General features: G+C 39.2%; 2 protein-coding genes across 6 annotated transcripts in view; one reads left to right on the top strand and one right to left on the bottom strand.

Moving 5' to 3' along the window:
• LACTB2 (lactamase beta 2) overlaps positions 1-1,765 on the bottom strand; it is a 38,175-nt gene extending 36,410 nt beyond the window's left edge. The window contains exon 1 of the mRNA NM_001243410.1: positions 1,582-1,765. Within this exon, the coding sequence (NP_001230339.1) occupies positions 1,582-1,703 (122 nt within the window). The 5' untranslated portion in view covers positions 1,704-1,765. The remainder of the gene's footprint in view (positions 1-1,581) is intronic.
• XKR9 (XK related 9) overlaps positions 1-18,728 on the top strand; it is a 48,762-nt gene that overhangs the window by 14,954 nt on the left and 15,080 nt on the right. For 2 of the 5 annotated variants that reach the window (XM_021089254.1, XM_021089255.1), the window contains 2 exons: positions 4,908-4,988; positions 11,677-12,226. In XM_021089254.1, coding sequence (XP_020944913.1) covers positions 11,955-12,226 — 272 coding nt within the window. In that variant the 5' untranslated portion in view covers positions 4,908-4,988; positions 11,677-11,954. Of the gene's footprint in view, positions 1-1,897; positions 2,001-4,792; positions 4,989-11,676; positions 12,227-18,728 lie in introns of those variants that run through there. The other 3 variants (XM_001924668.4, XM_021089256.1, XM_013988066.2) reach the window with 3 other exon arrangements.

The raw sequence follows: 18,728 nt of genomic DNA, 5'->3' as shown, positions 1-18,728 counted from the left end.
ACACCACAGCTCATGGCAACGCTGGATCCTTAACCCACTGAGCAAGGCCAGGGATTGAACCCTCGACCTCATGGTTCCTAGTCAGATTCGTTAACCACTGCGCCATGATGGGGAACTCCCCCTAACTTCTACTTTAGACAGCAGAGCAGCAACATCTAGCTCAACTGCATGGGCTCATCATCATCTTTTCTATCTATGAGCAATTCCACTGGCCTTTCCCATCTGGGTTTATGTGAGTCATAGAATAAGCAGTAAGATGGAAGACAGTGCATCTGCTTTCCCCTCAATCAGTTTTAGGTTCACTTGGCTACGCTGAGTGTGATTCTAGTGTTTAAAGATACAGTATGGATTTTTTCATACAACACGGCCCCTAAACGCAAGCCAACTTCTTCGTCTGGTTTTCAAACAGAACCAGCCATCTGTTTCATCGCTGGAAGAAAAGCTGGATGTGTTGAGCTTATTGAGAGACAATACCCTGATCTCCAACACAGTGTTTTCCTGAGAGACTTTCTAGGGTAATTTTGACTCTATGTAATTCCATCTTAGGTACTGACTTTAGGACTCTTTTAAGACATGCTGAAGAGGGAAGAGCTCACTTATGGCCTTCCTGGTGTGAGGAGTCCCAGCTAACTCAGACTCTATGTTAGATATCAGGTATTTTTCCCACTTAATTTTCTATCCTCCAAGATTCTCAAGACATCCTTTCACTCTGACCTTGCCTTGTTTACCCTGGACTTAACCTTTTGCCTGCTTGACTGGCAGTACTTCCAGACACACTGTCTGGCTGCTCCTAAAATTCTGATTTACTGGAAGATGGCAAATAGAGTAGGGCCTTCAAATGAAAACCCAATATACTATACCTAAGCTGTTTTTTAGTAATCGACTATATTTTACCAACTGTAACATGTCTCCACTGAACAATTACATTCTGGGCTCGAGGGGAACTACACCTTATTTTTATTTTTTGTTATCTAGAGTATGCTAAAAAGTACTACAAAAATATTGCTCAGTGCACGTATTGTGCAGTAAATTACATCTTCCCGTTTCTACATAATTCCACTAAAACAGAATGCATCTAACAAAAGAAAAATCTTAAAAGTACAGATTATTCCATCCGCAAAATAAATAAGGCCACACATTAATAACAAAACAAAGTTAGCTCCTCTTTCCCAAAGGTTAAGGGGCTCTTTCGAGTTTCAGACTTGAATTTGAAGCAAGAAAACTCTGCCCTCTGCTGCTGAGTTAAGCAAAAGGCCTCAGCACCACCAATCCCTCAGGCGAGAAGTTACACTCTGCACCCAACACCAGTAAAATTCAGAAGGTGAGCAAACGCTTCCAAGCATTCTTAGCAATTCCAGGCGATCCTAGTTTCTCAACAGCTTAAACACGCTTTCATGGCATTCAACATCAAGCAGAGTAAATTGTGTCTCAAAAACAGGAAGTTTTTTTTTTTTTTTTTTTCTTTTCATTAGCCATTTGCAAGTTAGAGAGTTGACCCACCCGCGGCCAGCAGCCATCCCAGCCCCAGCTCCATGCTTCCCGCCGGCCGTTGTGTATGATTGGGGAAGAGGGGACATTTACCTGGGGCCGGTCCCCACCAAGTAGGTGTTGGTGCCCTGCAGAGTCATGGGACCCGGGTTACAGCCCAGGACGCGAATCACCCGACTGGACAGCCGTTCAATGCGCTGCAGGACAGCAGCCATATCTACCACTGCCGCTTACTGGCACGGGGCTGGCAGGCCGGCTGGGGTGCGCACCAAGCAACAAGGCCAGGGGCGGGGCCAGTGGTCGCGTGACACCGCTCTCGCTGATAGGAAGAGGGAACGGTCGCGGCGCAGGGGCGGGGCCAGAGGCCACGTGACGCCGCGTGCTTGGAGCGGGAGGGGAAATCGGAGGATTGCGGGGGCGGGGTCAGTGGTCACGTGGCGCTGCCCGGGTTTCACAGGCAGCGGCGCGGGGGAGTTCACTGGCTCGAGCCGCTAAGCGCGAGGAGCCGTGAGGTGAGGCTGGATTTCGGCCCGCGGCCGCCTGCCCCAGAGATTGGTACCTTCGCGGGAGTCTGTGTCCAGGCAGGCGAGTTCATCTGAGTGCAGGAGAGACATTTTAACCTGGGAAGTCTTGTGATGAAACAAGGGGCAGGCAGGTCTGGGGTTAGTTATTGGCTAGTAAATCCCAGGAGGCTCGCTCGAGGGGTTCACAGGCGAGGGTGGGGTGTGAGGAGTAACCTTTTATAAGAAATAGCAGTAACGGGCAGGGAAACAATATTTTCTGCGAAGAGCTAGACTTCGAGACAGATTTAAAGCATGTGTGGGATTAGCTGAATAGTTTCAGCAGCTTGGGCCAGAATGAAACGGCTTCCAAGCGAATCCTCTCGAAGAGCTTCTGGGATGGTAGAAAACTAAGTTTCTTTGAAAGGAGTCAGTGAAGCCCAGGTTTGACTGGGTTCCACCGGAATCCTATACCAGGTGGACAGGCACGGAAATGATCGATGCATAATCCAGAACCTTCACCAGAATTACACCCCCCCCATAAAAAAACCAAAAAAAAAAAAAAAAACCCTCCCAATAAAAACGCCCCACAGAAGAAATAGCAATAACGATGGTTTTTTTTTTTTTAAGCGCTTACTATTGTGATGTTTTTTACAGCCACTACCTCATTTCATCTTCACAACATGAGGAAAGCATTATTTTATTTTATTTTATTTATTTTATTTTATTTTATTTATTTTATTTTATTTTATTTCTCATTTTCTAAACGGAGGTTTGGAGTTTTGTCTGGGTGGCAGAGTTTTGTGAATCCAGCCCTGAGTCTGAAGCCTTGTTCCCTCAACCTGCAAACACCCGCCCCCATCCCAGCAGGTGCAGGGAGCTTGTGTCTGCCTCCTTCAGCCACTCAACCACCCAGAGAATTCGGGCGGCCTCTTGGCCGGAGGCTGTGCCCAAGACAAAAGGGACCTCTGTAAGGAGGTTTTTTTCCTAGTTTGCTGAGCATTAACTGCCTCCGTATGAATTAGCCCTTCGCATTGAAAAAAGAATCCAGTTACACTTTACCTAAAAGAAAATGCGCAGATTCCATGATCAGTTTCATTCAGTTAGGGCAATTGTATGTAACCACCACCCCAAAAGATAACGTATCAGCTATCCCAGCCCACCAATTTTTTCAAAACAAGTTAGAAATTGACGCATTAGATGCTTGTGGTTCTAAGGTTTAGGACATACACTTTTTTTTTTTTTTTTTGGCCTGGGGGCTTGTGGAGTTCCCAGGCCAGGGGTCAGATCCGAGCCTCTGTTGCAATGCTGGCTCTTTCCTGGACCACTGTATCCCAGTGCTCCCAGGACGCTGCCGATCCCATTGTGCCACAGTAGGAACTCCTAGGACATTTTTTTTTTTTTTTTTTTTTTTTTTGCTTTTTAGGGCCACATCTGCGGTATATGGAGGTTCCCATGGTAGAAGTCGAATCCGAGCTACAGCTGCCGGCCTACACCACAGCTACAGCAACACCAGGTCCCAGCTGTGTCTGCGACCTACATACACCATAGGTCGTGGCAACGCGGGATCCTTAACCCACTGAGTGAGACCAGGGATGGAACTGCATTCTCACCAATACTAGGCAGAGTCATTACCACTGAGAAAAATCTGCTGGAACATCAGCACATCTTTAAGAGGGTGGGACAGTAATTTTGTGGGCAGCTCCATTCTCTTATCCCTTAGTTTTTTTTTGAATTAGAGTTTCCCTTGTGCCTTCCATCTTGTTTTCATTTAATTTAATTGTTAAGCTCTTCATTTGGTAGATGAAGAAATGGGCCCAACAAATAATTTAAAAGTTAAGTGACTTGAGTAGAATCGTACAAGGAGATATTGGGCACGAGCAGAAGAGCAGGAACAGAGTGTAGGTGATGAACTTGGTTTAGACAAATTTAAATTGAGGTTATTGTGGGATAGCCCCATAAAGGAATCTGTGTGGTTAGAGGTATGAGTTGGGCTCAGAAGAAAGATTTGGCTACAGATAGAACATTGAGTGTTTGTGAATGTGTTTAGCAATGACTTAGAATTTAAATTCCTCCCCACGAAATAAGACCAGTGATGTTTACTTTCTGTTCAGTTTACAATAATTTATCAGTTTACATTTACAATAATTTGTCATCTACCTGTAACATAGAAAGTATTATTGTAACTGGGGGGGGGAGGGTGAATGAGCTTTCTAGAGGCTTATAATCAGGAAGGAGATGGACATGATCTTATTTTAAAGCATATGTAGATAAATCCTTGGGAAGTATCGATGAAGTGATGAAATATGCAAGGAGGAGGGGCCGAATCAAATTGATTGGGGAGACCTGGAAAGCTTAAAGGTGGTGGGTTTTGAGCTGATTCTTAAAGAACTGATAGAACTTTATCAGAGAGTTCGAGGTAAAAATGCGTTCTAGACAGTAAATACCCTTGAGCAAAAGCTTGGAAATGGAAGAACTCTAGTGTTTATTTTGGAAATAGAAACCAACAATCATATGTTCTTGGGGCATAGGGTTTCAGAAGGTATATAGGTTTGAAAAAGTAGGTAGGGCTCCATTAATGATATGTTGTAAATTCTTTATTAGAGTATTTCAAATTCAAGAATCTCTCTCCTTTTCACACGTGAATTGTCCACTTGGATATCCTGTGAGGCAAATTGTATTTTCTTAAAACTTAATTGATAATAGAGTAAAAGCCTGTAACTTTGTCAACCAATAAAAGGAGGCACAGAATCCCTTCTTCCAATGTGATAGTTATAAAGGGGTGAACTGTAGTCACAGTGATGTGGACTCTGTTATCTCTGGATTAGAAAATCCTACGTATGACTAACAGGTGATTTCAGTTTCATTTTAGTTTCAGTCTTAAAGGTTCACACACCCCTTAATTATACTTGTTTTCAGTGAAGAAGAAATAAAATATTCCCAGGATGAAGATTTTCCAGACGTGACTTTGAGTTAAAGAAGCCTTTTTATATTTGACAGGTAAGTCTATATTTCTCGTGTGTTAAATTTGGTTGAAAAATGAAAGTCTGCTAGTTTGTACTTCTTCAGTATCTTCTTTATTGGGAAGAGATCTCTGTACACAGACACACAGGGGACAAAGGTTATGTGTTTTGGCTGGCAGCCAGGTAACCTACACAGTTGGTTTGACTTCTGAATAAAGTTGGATTGAAATGGTCCTATTAAGTCAATAAGTGCAACGAATTCTCTAAGTGAAGTCAGATTTTGTAGGTGGCATTATGTCTTCTAAGTGGATATTGGAACAGTGACCATTAGTAGGGATAAAGATGAACTATCCTTTGTACAGGTTATACAACTACGAGGTTATTGAAAGAGCTTCAGGCTCTTTTTAAATTTGTTTTGTTTTAAACTAGAGCAGCTGTAATTATTACATACTTTGCTGGGTAGTTTTCTTTCCATTTGGGGTTTGTTCTGCTTTACTAAATTAGGAATTGAGAAGTTGCCAGATTAGATTAGTTCATTGAGTCTGATGTTCTGCCAATAATGCAGTTTCTAAGTTTCTTAGAAATTATTTTTTCCTATCTTGTAAATTTTAGACCAAAATGGCTAGTGTTTCCCTTATCCATGCCAGGTAGAGGAAGCTCTCTTTGGGGGGAGAGTGATTAAGAAATGCACATGTGGGGTGCTTAAATATTATAATCTGTAATTTTAAGGAAATTATCTATAGGTTTACTTCATTTTATTTCCCTTTGCTTTATTGGGTGTCACAGGTGTTGTATTTCTCTCTCTCTCTCTCTTTTTTTTTACAAATTGAAGGTTTGTGGCAACCTTGCCTCGAGCAAGTCTACCAGTGCCATTTTTCAAATAGCATTTGCTCACTTTGTGTCACTGTGTCACATTTTGGTAATTCTCACAATATTTCAAACTTTATTATTATATGTTTTATATAGTGTTTTGGTGATCTGCAATCAGTGATCTTTGATGTTACTATTGCAAAAAGATCATGACTCTCGTGATTAGCATTTTTTTTTTTTTTTTTTTTTTTTGTCTTTTTGCCATTTCTTGGGCTGCTCCTGCGGCATATGGAATCTAAATGGAACTGTAGCCGCTGGCGTACGCCAGAGCCACAGCAATTCGGGATCCAAGCCGCGTCTGCAACCTACACCACAGCTCACGGCAACGCCGGATCGTTAACCCACTGAGCAAGGCCAGGGATCGAACCTGCAACCTCATGGTTCCTAGTCGGACTCGTTAACCACTGCACCACGACGGGAACTCCCATGGTTAGCATTTTTTAGCAGTAAAGTTAAGATATATACATTGTTTTCTTAGACTCAATGCACATTCAGTGAACACATTTTTAGGCCTAATCTCAGACTTAATACAGTTCAGTATAATGTAAACATAAATTTTATATGCACTGGGAAACCAAAAAATTTGTGTGACTTGCTTCATTGCAATATTTGCCATATTGTGGTGGCCTGGAACTGAATCCACAGTATCTCCTAGGTGTGCCTATATGTTAAAATCATTTTACTTATGGGGGTTTGGGATTGGCCTACGCACACCGAGGTTTGTGGGATGGTCGGCCAGTGGGGACCATAGCGCAGGGAACTCTATCCAATATTGGATAATCTGTATGGGAAAAGAATATGAAAGAGGATGGATGTGTGTACACGTATAACTGAGTCACCTTTTTGTACTGCAGAAATTGTCACAACCTTGTAAATCAACTATATTTCAATAAAGCTTAAAAAAAATCAGTTTACTCATGAGAGATAGCTACCTAAAGACCAGCATCCCTAAGCCTCAGTTCTATGATCTGTAAAATGGGGCCAGTAATACCCTTCTTATAGAAATGTGTGTGAATGAAATAAAATCAAATCTGTAGGAGTTCCTGTCATGGCACAGCGGAAGTGAATCAGACTAGGAACCATGAGGTTGTGGGTTTGATCCCTGGCCTCACTCAGTGGGTTAAGGATCCGGCGTTGCGGTGAGCTGTGGTGTAGGTCGCAGACGTGGCTCAGATCTGGTGTTGCTGTGGCTGTGGCATAGGTCGGCGGCTACAGCTCCAATTGAACCCCTAGCCTGGGAACCTCCATATGCTGAGGGTGTGGCCCTAAAAGGACAAAGACCAAAAAAAAAAAAAAATTGTAGAACACTTCACATGTGGTAAATACTCAGCAGTGGTAGCTACTATTCCTATTATCTATTCTTCCACTATATACCGCAATTTTTTTTTCCTAGATAGCAAATCTTAGGAAATTATATTTTTTAGAGGATGTTAAAATAAGACTTGAATACGCATTAAACAAATCCAATATAACCATGTTAAGAAATCTGCCAATATTTTGTGGAACTTTTGTTTCACGTATTTGAAAAATAGTACATTAGACTTCCAAACTTGCTGTTCCTCCCCCCTGGCAAGCTTCTCCGTATGATAACTCCATGGCTAATTTCATTACTCAGATGCCACCTTCTTAATGAGGCCTGCTCTGACTAGTCTAATTAAAATTACAACCTGTGATGCACCTACCTCTACTCCAACTCCTGATTTCCCTTAACATGCTGTTTTTTTCTTTTGCTTTTTAGGGCTGCATCTGGAGCATATGGAGTTTCCCAGTCTGGGGGTGGAATCAAAGCTACAGCTGCCAGCCTACACCACAGCCACCACAATGTGGGATCCAAGCCAAGTCTGTGTCCTACACCACAGCTCATGGCAACTCTGGGTCCCCAACCCACTGAGCGAGGGCAGGTATCAAACCCACATCCTCATGGATACTAGTTGGATTTGTTTCTGCTGTGCCTGGAAGGGAACTCCCCATTTTTTTTTTTTTCCTGTGGCTCTTATCTTCTAATATTTAATTTAATTTTTTTTTTTTTGTCTTTTCTCAGGCTGCACCCGAGGCACATGGAGGTTTCCAGGCTAGGGGTCGAATCGGAGCTGTAGCCGCTGGCCTACGCCAGAGCCACGGTAACGTGGGATCCAAGCCGCATCTGTGACCTACACCACAGCTCACGGCAATGCCAGATCCTTAACCCACTGAGCGGGGCCAGGGATCGAACCCACAATGTCATGGTTCCTAGTTGGATTCGTCAACCACAAAGCCATGACGGGAACTCCTCTTATTTAATTTACTTATTATTTTTATTGTTAATTGGCTATCTCTGCTAGGGTTTAAGTTCCATAATGGCAGGGATTTTTGTCTCTTTGTCACTTGGTAGAGCCCAAGAGCATAAAAGAGACACAAGAGACTTTCTAAGTAAATAGTTAATTCAATTAAACAGAACCTTTTGATTAAATCTCATCCGCCTAAACGCCATGCTTATCCTGGGCATGATGTCTTTGATTTTAAGATAAGAAACCAATTGCAGGGAAATTCCTGGCCTGCTAGATTGGAAAAACTCAGATTTTAAAATTATTTTTTCCCTCCTGTTTGGTCTCAACATTCTTAACCAGAAAAATAGTGATAATGAACTTCTGTTTTGTTCTTTAAGAAGAGTGAAATATCTTTTAATACTGTTTTGAAGACTTTTAAGCAAAATGCTTATAAGTGGTAAAATGACAAGGGCAATCTAAGTATTAGGTTTTGTGTAATTTTAAGTAACGCTTTCCTCTCCTGGTTTTTAAAGTAATAAATGTTCTTTATAGAACTTGCAGGCGATAGTCTGTTCAGGCCGCCCTAACAGAATACCATAGACTGGGTGGCTTAAACAACAGGTATTTATTTTCTCACAGTTCTGGAGACTGGCAGTCTAATCATTGTGCCAGCAGGGTTAGTTTCTGATGAGGCTTCTTTTTTTGTCTTTTCTTTCTTAATTTTATTTGGCTGTGTCTGTGACATACAAAAGTTCCTGGCAAGGGATTGGACCACGTCCCAGCAGTGACAACACTGGATCCTTAACTCACTAGGCCACCAGGGAGCTCCAGAGGCCTCTTTCTTTGGGTTGAGGGTGGTTCCTTTCTTGCTGTGTCCTCACACGGCTTTTCTTCTATGGGTGTATGTTGGGGGTTGAGAAGGCGGAAGACAGATCTCTAGGGTCTCCTCCTCTTCTGATAAGGACACTAGTCCTGTTGCATTAGGGCCCCATACCTGTGACTTCTTTTAACCTTATTATGTCCTAAAAGTCGTATCTCTTGATGCAGTCACATTGGTGTGTAGTACTTTAACATGTGAATTTTTGGGGGCAACTATTCAGCCTGTAAATACAGAAAAGAATGAAGAAAAATAATCTGTAATACCATTAGTTCCCCAGATAAAAGCACTGTTAACATTTAAAAAATATTTCTCCACTTGTATCACTTGTATTTCCTTTGCATTTCCAAAGCTTTGAGATTATAACATAGTATTTTTTTTTACTTAACATTCTTTTTTTTTTTTTTTTTTGCTTTTTAGGGCTGTGCCTGCAACATATGGAGTTTCTCAGGCTAGGGTTCAAATCGGAGCTGCAGCTGCTGGCCTACACCACAGCCACAGCAATGCCAGATCTGAGCTGCATCTGTCATCTACACCACAGCTCATGGCAATGCTGGATCCTTAACCCACTGAGCAAGGCCAGGGATCAAACCCACACAATCTCATGGTTCCTAGTTGGATTGTTTCCGCTGTGCCATGATGGGAACTCCTTTACTTAACATTTTTTAAAGTGAAGTCAAAGATTGCAGACTCAGATGCTTATAGATTTCAGGTAGTCAGGCAAGGTAATAATGATAGCTAACATTTGTTAAGCCCTAAATGTGCCATGTACCTTTCTAGAAGCTTATTTGTATTATGTGTATTATCTTTCTTAACTATCATAACAACCCTCGAAGGTATATACCATTATTATGAAAAAAGGAAGTCACGGGAAGGTAAAAGAACATATTTAAGGAAACAGAGCTAGTAGGTAGCTGCATTAGCATTGAATCCAAGCTGTGGAAATGACTGAAGGTGGGTGTTTGGCTGCTGTGGTGAACTTGAGAGAGCCTGCCTCATCTAGGGAGACACCTACTGCTCTCGAATGAATGTTAGTCTACTGTAGCAGATCTTTGAGTTTTTGGATAGAAGGGAAGAATCTGGGTTTTTGTGTGAAATGTTGGCAATTAATGAGGACAATTAAAAAAGTCACTATTAGGGGAATTCCTTTGGTGGCTCAGGGGAAATGAATCTGACCAATATCCATGAGGATGCAGGTTCAATCCCTGGCCTCGCTCAGTGGGTTAAGGATCAGATGTAGCCGTGAGTTGTGGTGTAGGTCACAGACACAGCTCAGATCTGGTGTTGCTTTGGCTGTGGTGTAGGCTGGTGGCTACAGCTCTGATTCAACTCCTAGCCTGGGAACTTCCATATGCCTTGGGTGCAGCCCTAAAAAAGACAGAAAAAAAAAAAAGCCACTGTTAAGTCAGACAAATATTATCTGCAGATTGCATCCAGCCTACATTTTAAAAATAGGCTTTGGAGTTCCCGTCATGGCGCAGTGGTTAACGAATCCGACAAGGAACCATGAGGTTGCGGGTTTGATCCCTGCCCTTGCTCAGTGGGTTAACGATCCGGCGTTGCCGTGAGCTGTGGTGTAGGTCGCAGACATGGCTTAGATCCTGCATTGCTCTGGCTCTGGCGTAGGCCAGTGGCTACAGCTCTGATTCGACCCCTAGCCTGGAAACCTCCATATGCCACAGGATCGGCCCAAGAAATGGCAAAAAGACTGAAAAAAAAAAAAAAAAGAAAAAAAAAAGAAAGAAAGAATAGGCTTCATAGTAGTAGAACCTACCTCTTAAATTTGATGTAAGAATTAAATGGTGGCATTTTATATACAATATCTAGCTCAATGCCTGGCATATAGTGCTAAGTAAATGTTAGCTAACGTTAGTAAAATAAATATTTTCTTGTCTTTGAAATTCTTTGTAAGTATCATTTACTATTGTTTTTAAGAAATTATAGAATACATAAGTACATATCTGTTGTAAAAACCCAAACAATATGAAAGAATATTTAAAGGATGAAATTACCTTTGCTTCTTATTTCCATTTCCTCTCCCCTCTCCAAATAGAATTAAAAACTACATATGCTATATTTATCCTTCTGAAATTTGCTTTTTTAACTTTTTTAATGTGTCTTGGAAATCTTCCAAAGTCAGTTTATACAAAATTACTTCATTCTTTATTAAACATTGCATGGCATATTTAGTATAGATGTAGCATAATTTATTGAATTAGGCTTCTTAATTGTCAATTGAGTTGTGTTCAATTTTTTGCTTTTGTAAAAAATGTTCTACAAGGAGCATTTATCTTTGTGCACATTTGTAAATATTTCTCTAGGCTTGAGTCTTAGATGGAATTGCTGAAAGAAAGCATATTAAGAATTTTCACAGCTATTGTACCTTTGTTAAATATCTTTTTAGTAGCTTTGTAATATTCCATTTTATGAATTCATCATTTTTTATCAATTCCTTTTGTTGATACATTTAGATAATTTCCAATTTTTGCCATCTTAAATGAGTTTGCAGTAAATATCTTTGTGAGTGCGTTATGTTTTTTAAAAGGTAAAAAGTCTGAGAGGACGATGTCAACTAGTAAGTATATTTCCATCACTTTACTTTGCCAAAGCTATTGTAAGAGTTATATTTAGTGGTAATATATTATTTTTAGAAAAAGTAGAGCTTTGATAAATCCCTAGGGTTTTTAATATTATACTCAAGGTTTTAGAATCTTTTACATGTTTTGTTTTAGGTGTTGTCATCCATAAGGAAGAACACTGTGAAACAGAAGATTGAGTAAAGCCTTGTATCAACTGGATTAGAGGTTTAGAAAAGAAAGTTAAAATTAGTCACTTTGGTTTCAGTGTTCAAATTTCATATTCTTTCATCTAAATAGATTTAGGGAGTAGAAATTAAAATTCAGTACTATACCAGAGGATGTGCTGACATTCTGTTTTTCGTTTTTGTTTTTTGTTTTTTTCCTTTTTTATGAGAGAAGGAGATAGATAACCAGGAATATAGTTATTCATAATGAAATATACGAAGTTGGATTTTGTGACGTCAGTTCTTGGAATTATAATCTATATCATCGATTTAATTGTGGACATCTGGGTGTCTATCAGGTTTTTCCATGAAGGACAGTATGTTCCTGGTGTTTTAACTGTAAGCTTTGTGCTCTTTGGAACACTCGTGGTCCAGTGTTTTAGTTATTCTTGGTTCAAGGCTGATTTAAAGAAAGCAGGCCAAGAAATTCAGCATTGTTTTCTTCTACTTCATTGCTTGCAAGGAGGAGTTTTTACAAGGTAAGCACATACTTTTTGATCATTAACACTATTATTCGTTTATTCAACCATAATCTACCTTTCTGAATCTGTGTAGTCAAGTGTACAAAGTTCCCCTATTTGCATGTAGCACAAGGGTTACTTGCTTCTCACAACAGTGCCTGTATGAGTCGTTGTACTGCCAGAATTTTCTAGGTTCATTAATAGAATGTTTTAATTTACCTAAGTTACTTTTTCTAACATATACTTATTTTTTATGGGAAGGAAAAGCTCATTTCTATGTCTTACGAATCTTTTCTCCTCTATTTTATGTTTTAGGATTGATTATATAAATATAGCCCATCACTTGCAACTCTGATAGAGTACTTAGTTTTTTAAGTTACTTATACCATTGATTTAACAAAATGAAATTTTCCTCGCAATCATGCAGTAGCCAAGTGGTTAGCTAAGTACAGAATCATCCTCAGAACTAAAACCAACTGTCAGAATCATGTTTAAAACTTATTTTATGGTTAAAGAATCTAAATAAGCCCTGAGAATTCTATGAGTCTCCATGTATCTAATTTCAAATGACTATTTCATTATTTTCATAAAGGATTTAATTCTCTTAAAGCAATATAAAGGTAAAGAAAAGAATTAAAGACAAATATTAAGAGGATAATGTACTGTTTTGTTACAGTTAGATTTTGAATTTGGGCTATTTAATAGCCATCTTTCCTGAGAGAGATTTTAGTGGCTATAGAATTCTAGATGAAGAGTTCGAATTGTTACTCAGTGGGTTAAGAACCTGACTAGTATCCATGAGGATGCGGGTTCAATCTATGGCCTAGCTCGGTGGGTTAAGGATCTGGCGTTGCCGCAGGGTGCAGCATAGGTCGCAGATGCAGCTCAGAACCTGAGTTGAATGGCAGCTAGCCATTCAACCCTAGCCTGGGAACTTCCACATGCTGCAGGTATGACCCTAAAAATACCAAAAAAAAAAAAAAGAAAGAAAAAAAAAAAAGAAAAAAAATCTAGATGAGTAGTTATTTTCTTTCTGCATTTTACATTCTTTTATCTTTCTGTTGTCACTGTTGAGTAGTTAGATGTCAGTCTTCCTGTTGTTCTTTAGAAGTGTTTTGTCTTTTTCCCCTCTGGCTGTAGTTATGATTTTCCTCTTTATCTTTGGGTTTCTACAGTTCATGATATATCCAAGTATAGATTTATTTATATTACTCTTGGTTGGGATTTGCTTGTTTTATTGATTCTGTGGATTATTATCTTCTGTAAGTTCTGCACAATTCTCAGCCATTATCTTTTCTAATATTTTCTTTACTACATTTCTGTCTCTTCCTTCTGGGACTCCAAACAAATAAAACGGAGACCTTTTTGCTGTACCTAACATGACTGTTAGATTGTTTATTTGAGATTTTTCTTGTTTCCTGAGATAAACTTGTATCACTATAAACTTCTCTCATAGAATTGCTTTTGCTGTTGTGTAGATTTAGTGTTGTTGTTTTTTCATTTTCATTTGTCTCCAGGTGTTTTTTGATTTCATCTTTAATTTTGTCAGTGACCCATTTATTATTTAGTATCATATTGTTTTTGTTGTTTGCATTTTTTTCTTATAGCTGATTTCTAGTTTCTTGGAATTGTAGTCAGAACAGATGCATGATATAATTTCAGTCTTCTTAAATTTACTGAGACTTGTTTTGTGACCTGTTGTGTCATCTATCCTAGAGAATATTCAGTGTGCACTTGAAAAGGATGTATATCTTACTGCTTTTGAATGGAATATTCTATTGATAATCTATTAAGTCCATCCGGTTTAATGTGTCACTAATTTAAGTCCAGTCTTTCCTTATCCATTTTCTGTCTGGATGATCTCTGCATTGACATAAGTGGGTTGTTAAAGTCTTCTACTATTTTTGTGTTACCATCAGGTTCTCTCTTTGTGTTTGTTAAAATTTGTTTTGTGTATTTAGGTGCTCCTATGTTGGGTACACATACATTTACAATTGTGATAACATCTTCTTCAATTCCTTTATCATTGTGTAAGACCTTCTTAGTTTCTTGTTACAATCTTTGTTTTAATTAATTAATTAAGCTTTTTCAGTGCCACACCTGTGACGTATGGAATTTCCCAGGCTAGGGGTAGAATTGGAGCTACATCTGCTGGCCTGCACCACAGCCTCAGCAATGCAGGTTCTGAGCTTCGTCTGTAACCTTCACCACAGCTCATGGCAATGCCATATTCTTAACCCACTAAGCAAGGCCAGGGATCAAACCTGCATCCTCTTGGATGCTAGTTGGGTTCGTTACTGCTAAACCACAGTGGGAACTCCTACAATCTTTGTTTTAAAGTCTATTTTGCCTAAGTATTGCTACTTTAGCTTTCTTTTGATTTCCATTGCATGGAATACCTTTTTCTGTACTCTCACTTTCAGTCTTTGTGTCTTTAATCTAAAGTAAGTCTTTTATATGTATCACGTACGTGGGTCTGATTTTTTTTATATGTTTGTTGTTATGTTTTTTGTTTATAAATTTGTGCAGCTACCTGATGGCTTTTTTTTTTTTTTTTTTTTGGTTGTGCCTGTGGCATGTGGAAGTTTCCAGGCCAGGATCGAATCCACACCACAGGAGTGACTTGAGCAACAGCAGTGACAATGCCAGATCCTTAACCTGCTGTGCCACAAGAGAATTCTTAGTCTATGTCTTTTGACTGGAGCACTTAGGCCACTTATATTCAAAGTAATTGTTGCTAGGTATGTCTTATTGCCATTTTGTTAACTGCTCTGGGAATGTTTTATAGGTTTTTCTGTTCCTTTCTTCTTTTACTCTTTCCCTTATTTGACGACTATCTTTAGTGTTATATTTGGGTTTCTTTCTCTCTTTTTTTTGTGTTATCTATTATAGATATTTGGTTTGTGATTACCATGGGATTCATGTATAACAATCTTATTGTTTCATATTGGAAGGCAGCTATGCTCACCACTACACCAGCAACACATTACTGATTGTTTTATGTTGATACATGATTATTTTAAGTTGATGATGTCTTAAGTTTGAACTCATTCTAACAACATTGCATTTTTTGCTCCTCATCACCCATATTTACTATTTTTGGCATCATATTTTATATCTTTTTGCTTTGTGTTCCCCTTAACTATTTTATTGTGAATATAGATCATTTTACTACTTTTGTCCTTTAACCTTCCTACTAGCTTTGCGTGTGGTTGATTTACTATATTAACTGTATATTTGCCTTTACCAATGAGCTTTCTCCTTTCATAATTTTCATGTTTTTATTGTGGTTTCTTTTCTGCTTAGAGAAATTCCTTTAACATTCCTTATAAAGCTGGCTCAGTGATTCTGAACTCTTATAGCTTTCGGTTTTTTAAAAACTGTATGTCTCCTTCAAATCTGAATGATATCCTTGTGGGTAGAGTATTCTTATTTGTAGGTTTTCTTCCTTTCATCACTTTTTTTTGGTCTTTTTATCTTTTCTAGGGCCACTCCCACAGCATATGGAGATTCCCAGGCTAGGGGTCTAATTGGAGCTGTAGCCATTGGCCTATGCCAGAGCCACAGCAGTGCGGGGATCTAAGCCATGTCTGTAACCTACACCATAGCTCACAGCAATGCCAGATCCTTAACCCACTGAGCAAGGCCGGGGATTGAACCTGCAACCTCATGGTTTCTAGTCAGATTCGTTAACCACTGAGCCACGACTGTATCATGCCACTCCCTTCTGGACTGCAAAGTTTCTGTTGAAAACTTAGCTGATAGTCTTATGGGAGTTCTCTTGTACATACAGAGAATTTGCTTTCTTACTGATTTTTTTTTTTAAGTAGTTAAGGGTATTGGGAAAACTAGGTAGCCATTTGGGAAAAAAATATGTAAATTATAACTAGACCTTCACACAAAGGTCAGGCTTAGCCCATGCTCTAGCATGGCACATAATCTTGAAAAGAGTTTAGCCTGTTTTTTGGTTAAGATGAAATCTTTAGAAGTGTATTGATAGAAACATGGAGATGTGTATTGTGAGAGTTTTAAAATGTTGCAGTTTATATCTTCAGTTTCCTAGTCTTTGAAGTGACAGAACATAGGCTCTAATTCTTCCTAACGAGAAGAAAATCTCAAAGGATAAACTAGCAGAGTTCTGTTTCTAGAGTACCGTTTTCCCCATCCCTAACACTGAATCCAAACCATGGGGACAAGAAAATAATTTTTTCTCTTGTTTGCCATTTAAAGATATAGATCATAGATTGTAGAAACTGGAAACTGACCAGAATGGAAGTAAGAGGAAGCAATAGCCAGTATATGTAGCATAAGAACAGTAAAGGGGAGTTGTCTGGTGACCCAACAGTTTAAGGATCCGGTATTATCACTGCTGTGGCCCAGTTTCAGTGGCTTACCCAGAAACTTCCACAGGCTTGATCATGGCCAAACAACAACAATGACGACAACAAAAATACAGTGAAGGTTTTTTGATTCACTTTAGAGTTGGGATAATTTAAGATTTAAGATTGCATGTTATGAACTATACATCTGGGTAAAATACCAGACACCAGGATAATTTTCAAATGAATCAAGTATTTAAAAAAATGCATATATTGTAAGGAAACATGGGAAAATTCCTTCATAGCATTGAAATGGAGAATGCCTGCCTGCCTGCCTGCCTGCCTGCCTACCTACCTTCCTTCCTTTCTTTCTTTCTTGTCTTTTTAGGGCCGAACCTGTGGCATATGGAGGAATTGGAGCTGTAGCTGCAGGCCTATCCCACAGTCACAGCAACGCTGGGACTAAGCCAAATTTGTGACCTACACACAGCTAATGGAAACACTGGATCCTTAACCCACTGAGCGAGGCCAGGGATCCAACCTGCATCCTCATGGTTACTAGTCAGATTCATTTCCACTGAGCCATGATTAGAACTCTGAGAAAGCCTTTCTAACCATAACTCAAAATCCCTTAGCTATAAAAATTATGGATTTGATTATTAAAAAATGCATGCCAAAAAAACAAAGCGAAACAAAATGCATGCCAATAAACAAAAGGAAAAATCTCCCCAACAAACAAAAGCAGAGCAAAAAGGAATACAGCTTTAACAGGGGGAAAATATTAGTTACTTCTGAAAGAAAAAGGTCTAGTGTTTTAATATTTAAAGCACTTCTGAAGTCAAAAAGAAAAAGATCACACATGCATTTGAAAAATGGGAAAAGAATAGGGATAGTTCAGAGAAGGGGAAATGCAAATGGCTCATAAGTTTTTTGAAGGATGCTAAGCCTTGTTCATAATTTAAAAATTGCCAATTAAAACTTCATGGAGATATTATTCTTCACCTACCAGATTGGCAAAAATCCCAGTGGTAATACACTCTCTTGATAAGGCATAGGAAAAAAGATACACTCACACTTTGTTGATGGGAGTGTGAATTGGTACAATCCTTGTGGAGGGTAGTTTGGTTATATTTCAAACCCATATACTTTTAGGCCAGTTTTCTCTCCTGGGAATTTATTATACTTGCATACATGTAAAATGACATATGCGCAGTTTTTTTTTTCCAATTGTAGTATTGTTTGTAACAGCAAAATACTGGAAACAATAGAAATGTCTGTTGATAGAGTTATGGTATATCTATGCAACATGTACATAGCTATTACAAAGAATGATAAAGTACTTCATGTACTAAAATGGAGAGATCTCCAAGATGTACTTTGAAGTGAAAAGACAAGATGCAGACAGCAGGTATAATATGCTACAATCTGTGTAAAAAAAAAAAAAAAAAAAAAGGTGGTGAAAAGGCATATGTGTTTATGCTAGTTTGTATATGCAAAAGAAACTCTAGAAGGGTACATATGATGCTAGTAACAGTGAATTTATTTATTTATTTTTTGACCATGCCTGTGGCATGCAGAAGTTCCTAGGCCAGGGATTGAACCAAGCCATAGCAGTGGCAGTGCCACATCCTTAACTGCCAGGCCACTAGGGAACTCCTGTAACAGTGAATTTTTAAGGTCATGGGAGAGGGCAAAAACAGGATAGGTAGGTCATAGAAGTGGGATGGTGTTTTTTCAGTGAATAACTTTTTTTTTTTTTTTTTTTTTTTGTATTTTCTAGGGCCACACCCTCGGCACATGGAGGTTCCCAGGCTAGGGATCGAATTGGAGCTACAGCTGCCAGCCTACGCCAGAGCCACAGCAACTCGGGATCCAAGCCACATCTGTGACCTACACCACAGCTCGCGGCAACGCCAGATCCTTAACCCACTGAGTGAGGCCAGGGATCGAACCTGAAACCTCATGGTTCCTGGTCGGATTCATTAACCACTGAGCCACGATGGGAACTCTGAATAACTTTTTTTTGAATTATGAGAATATTCTGCCTATTCAAACAGTTAAAAAAAGAAGAAAAAGAAAACTTGAATTAGGTTTGCTAGTAGTGATAAACAGATACTTGATAAATAGACACTTTCCACTTTTTGTCTTTCTTTTTTTTCCTCTTCGCATTTTTTTTTAATTGCAGGAAATGGTAGAATATT

This window comes from Sus scrofa, chromosome 4 (genome assembly GCF_000003025.6).
Source record: "Sus scrofa isolate TJ Tabasco breed Duroc chromosome 4, Sscrofa11.1, whole genome shotgun sequence".
Taxonomy (NCBI): domain Eukaryota; kingdom Metazoa; phylum Chordata; class Mammalia; order Artiodactyla; family Suidae; genus Sus; species Sus scrofa.
The sequence above is the reverse complement of the archived record's forward strand: the minus strand, read 5'-3'. Positions and strand labels throughout refer to the sequence as shown.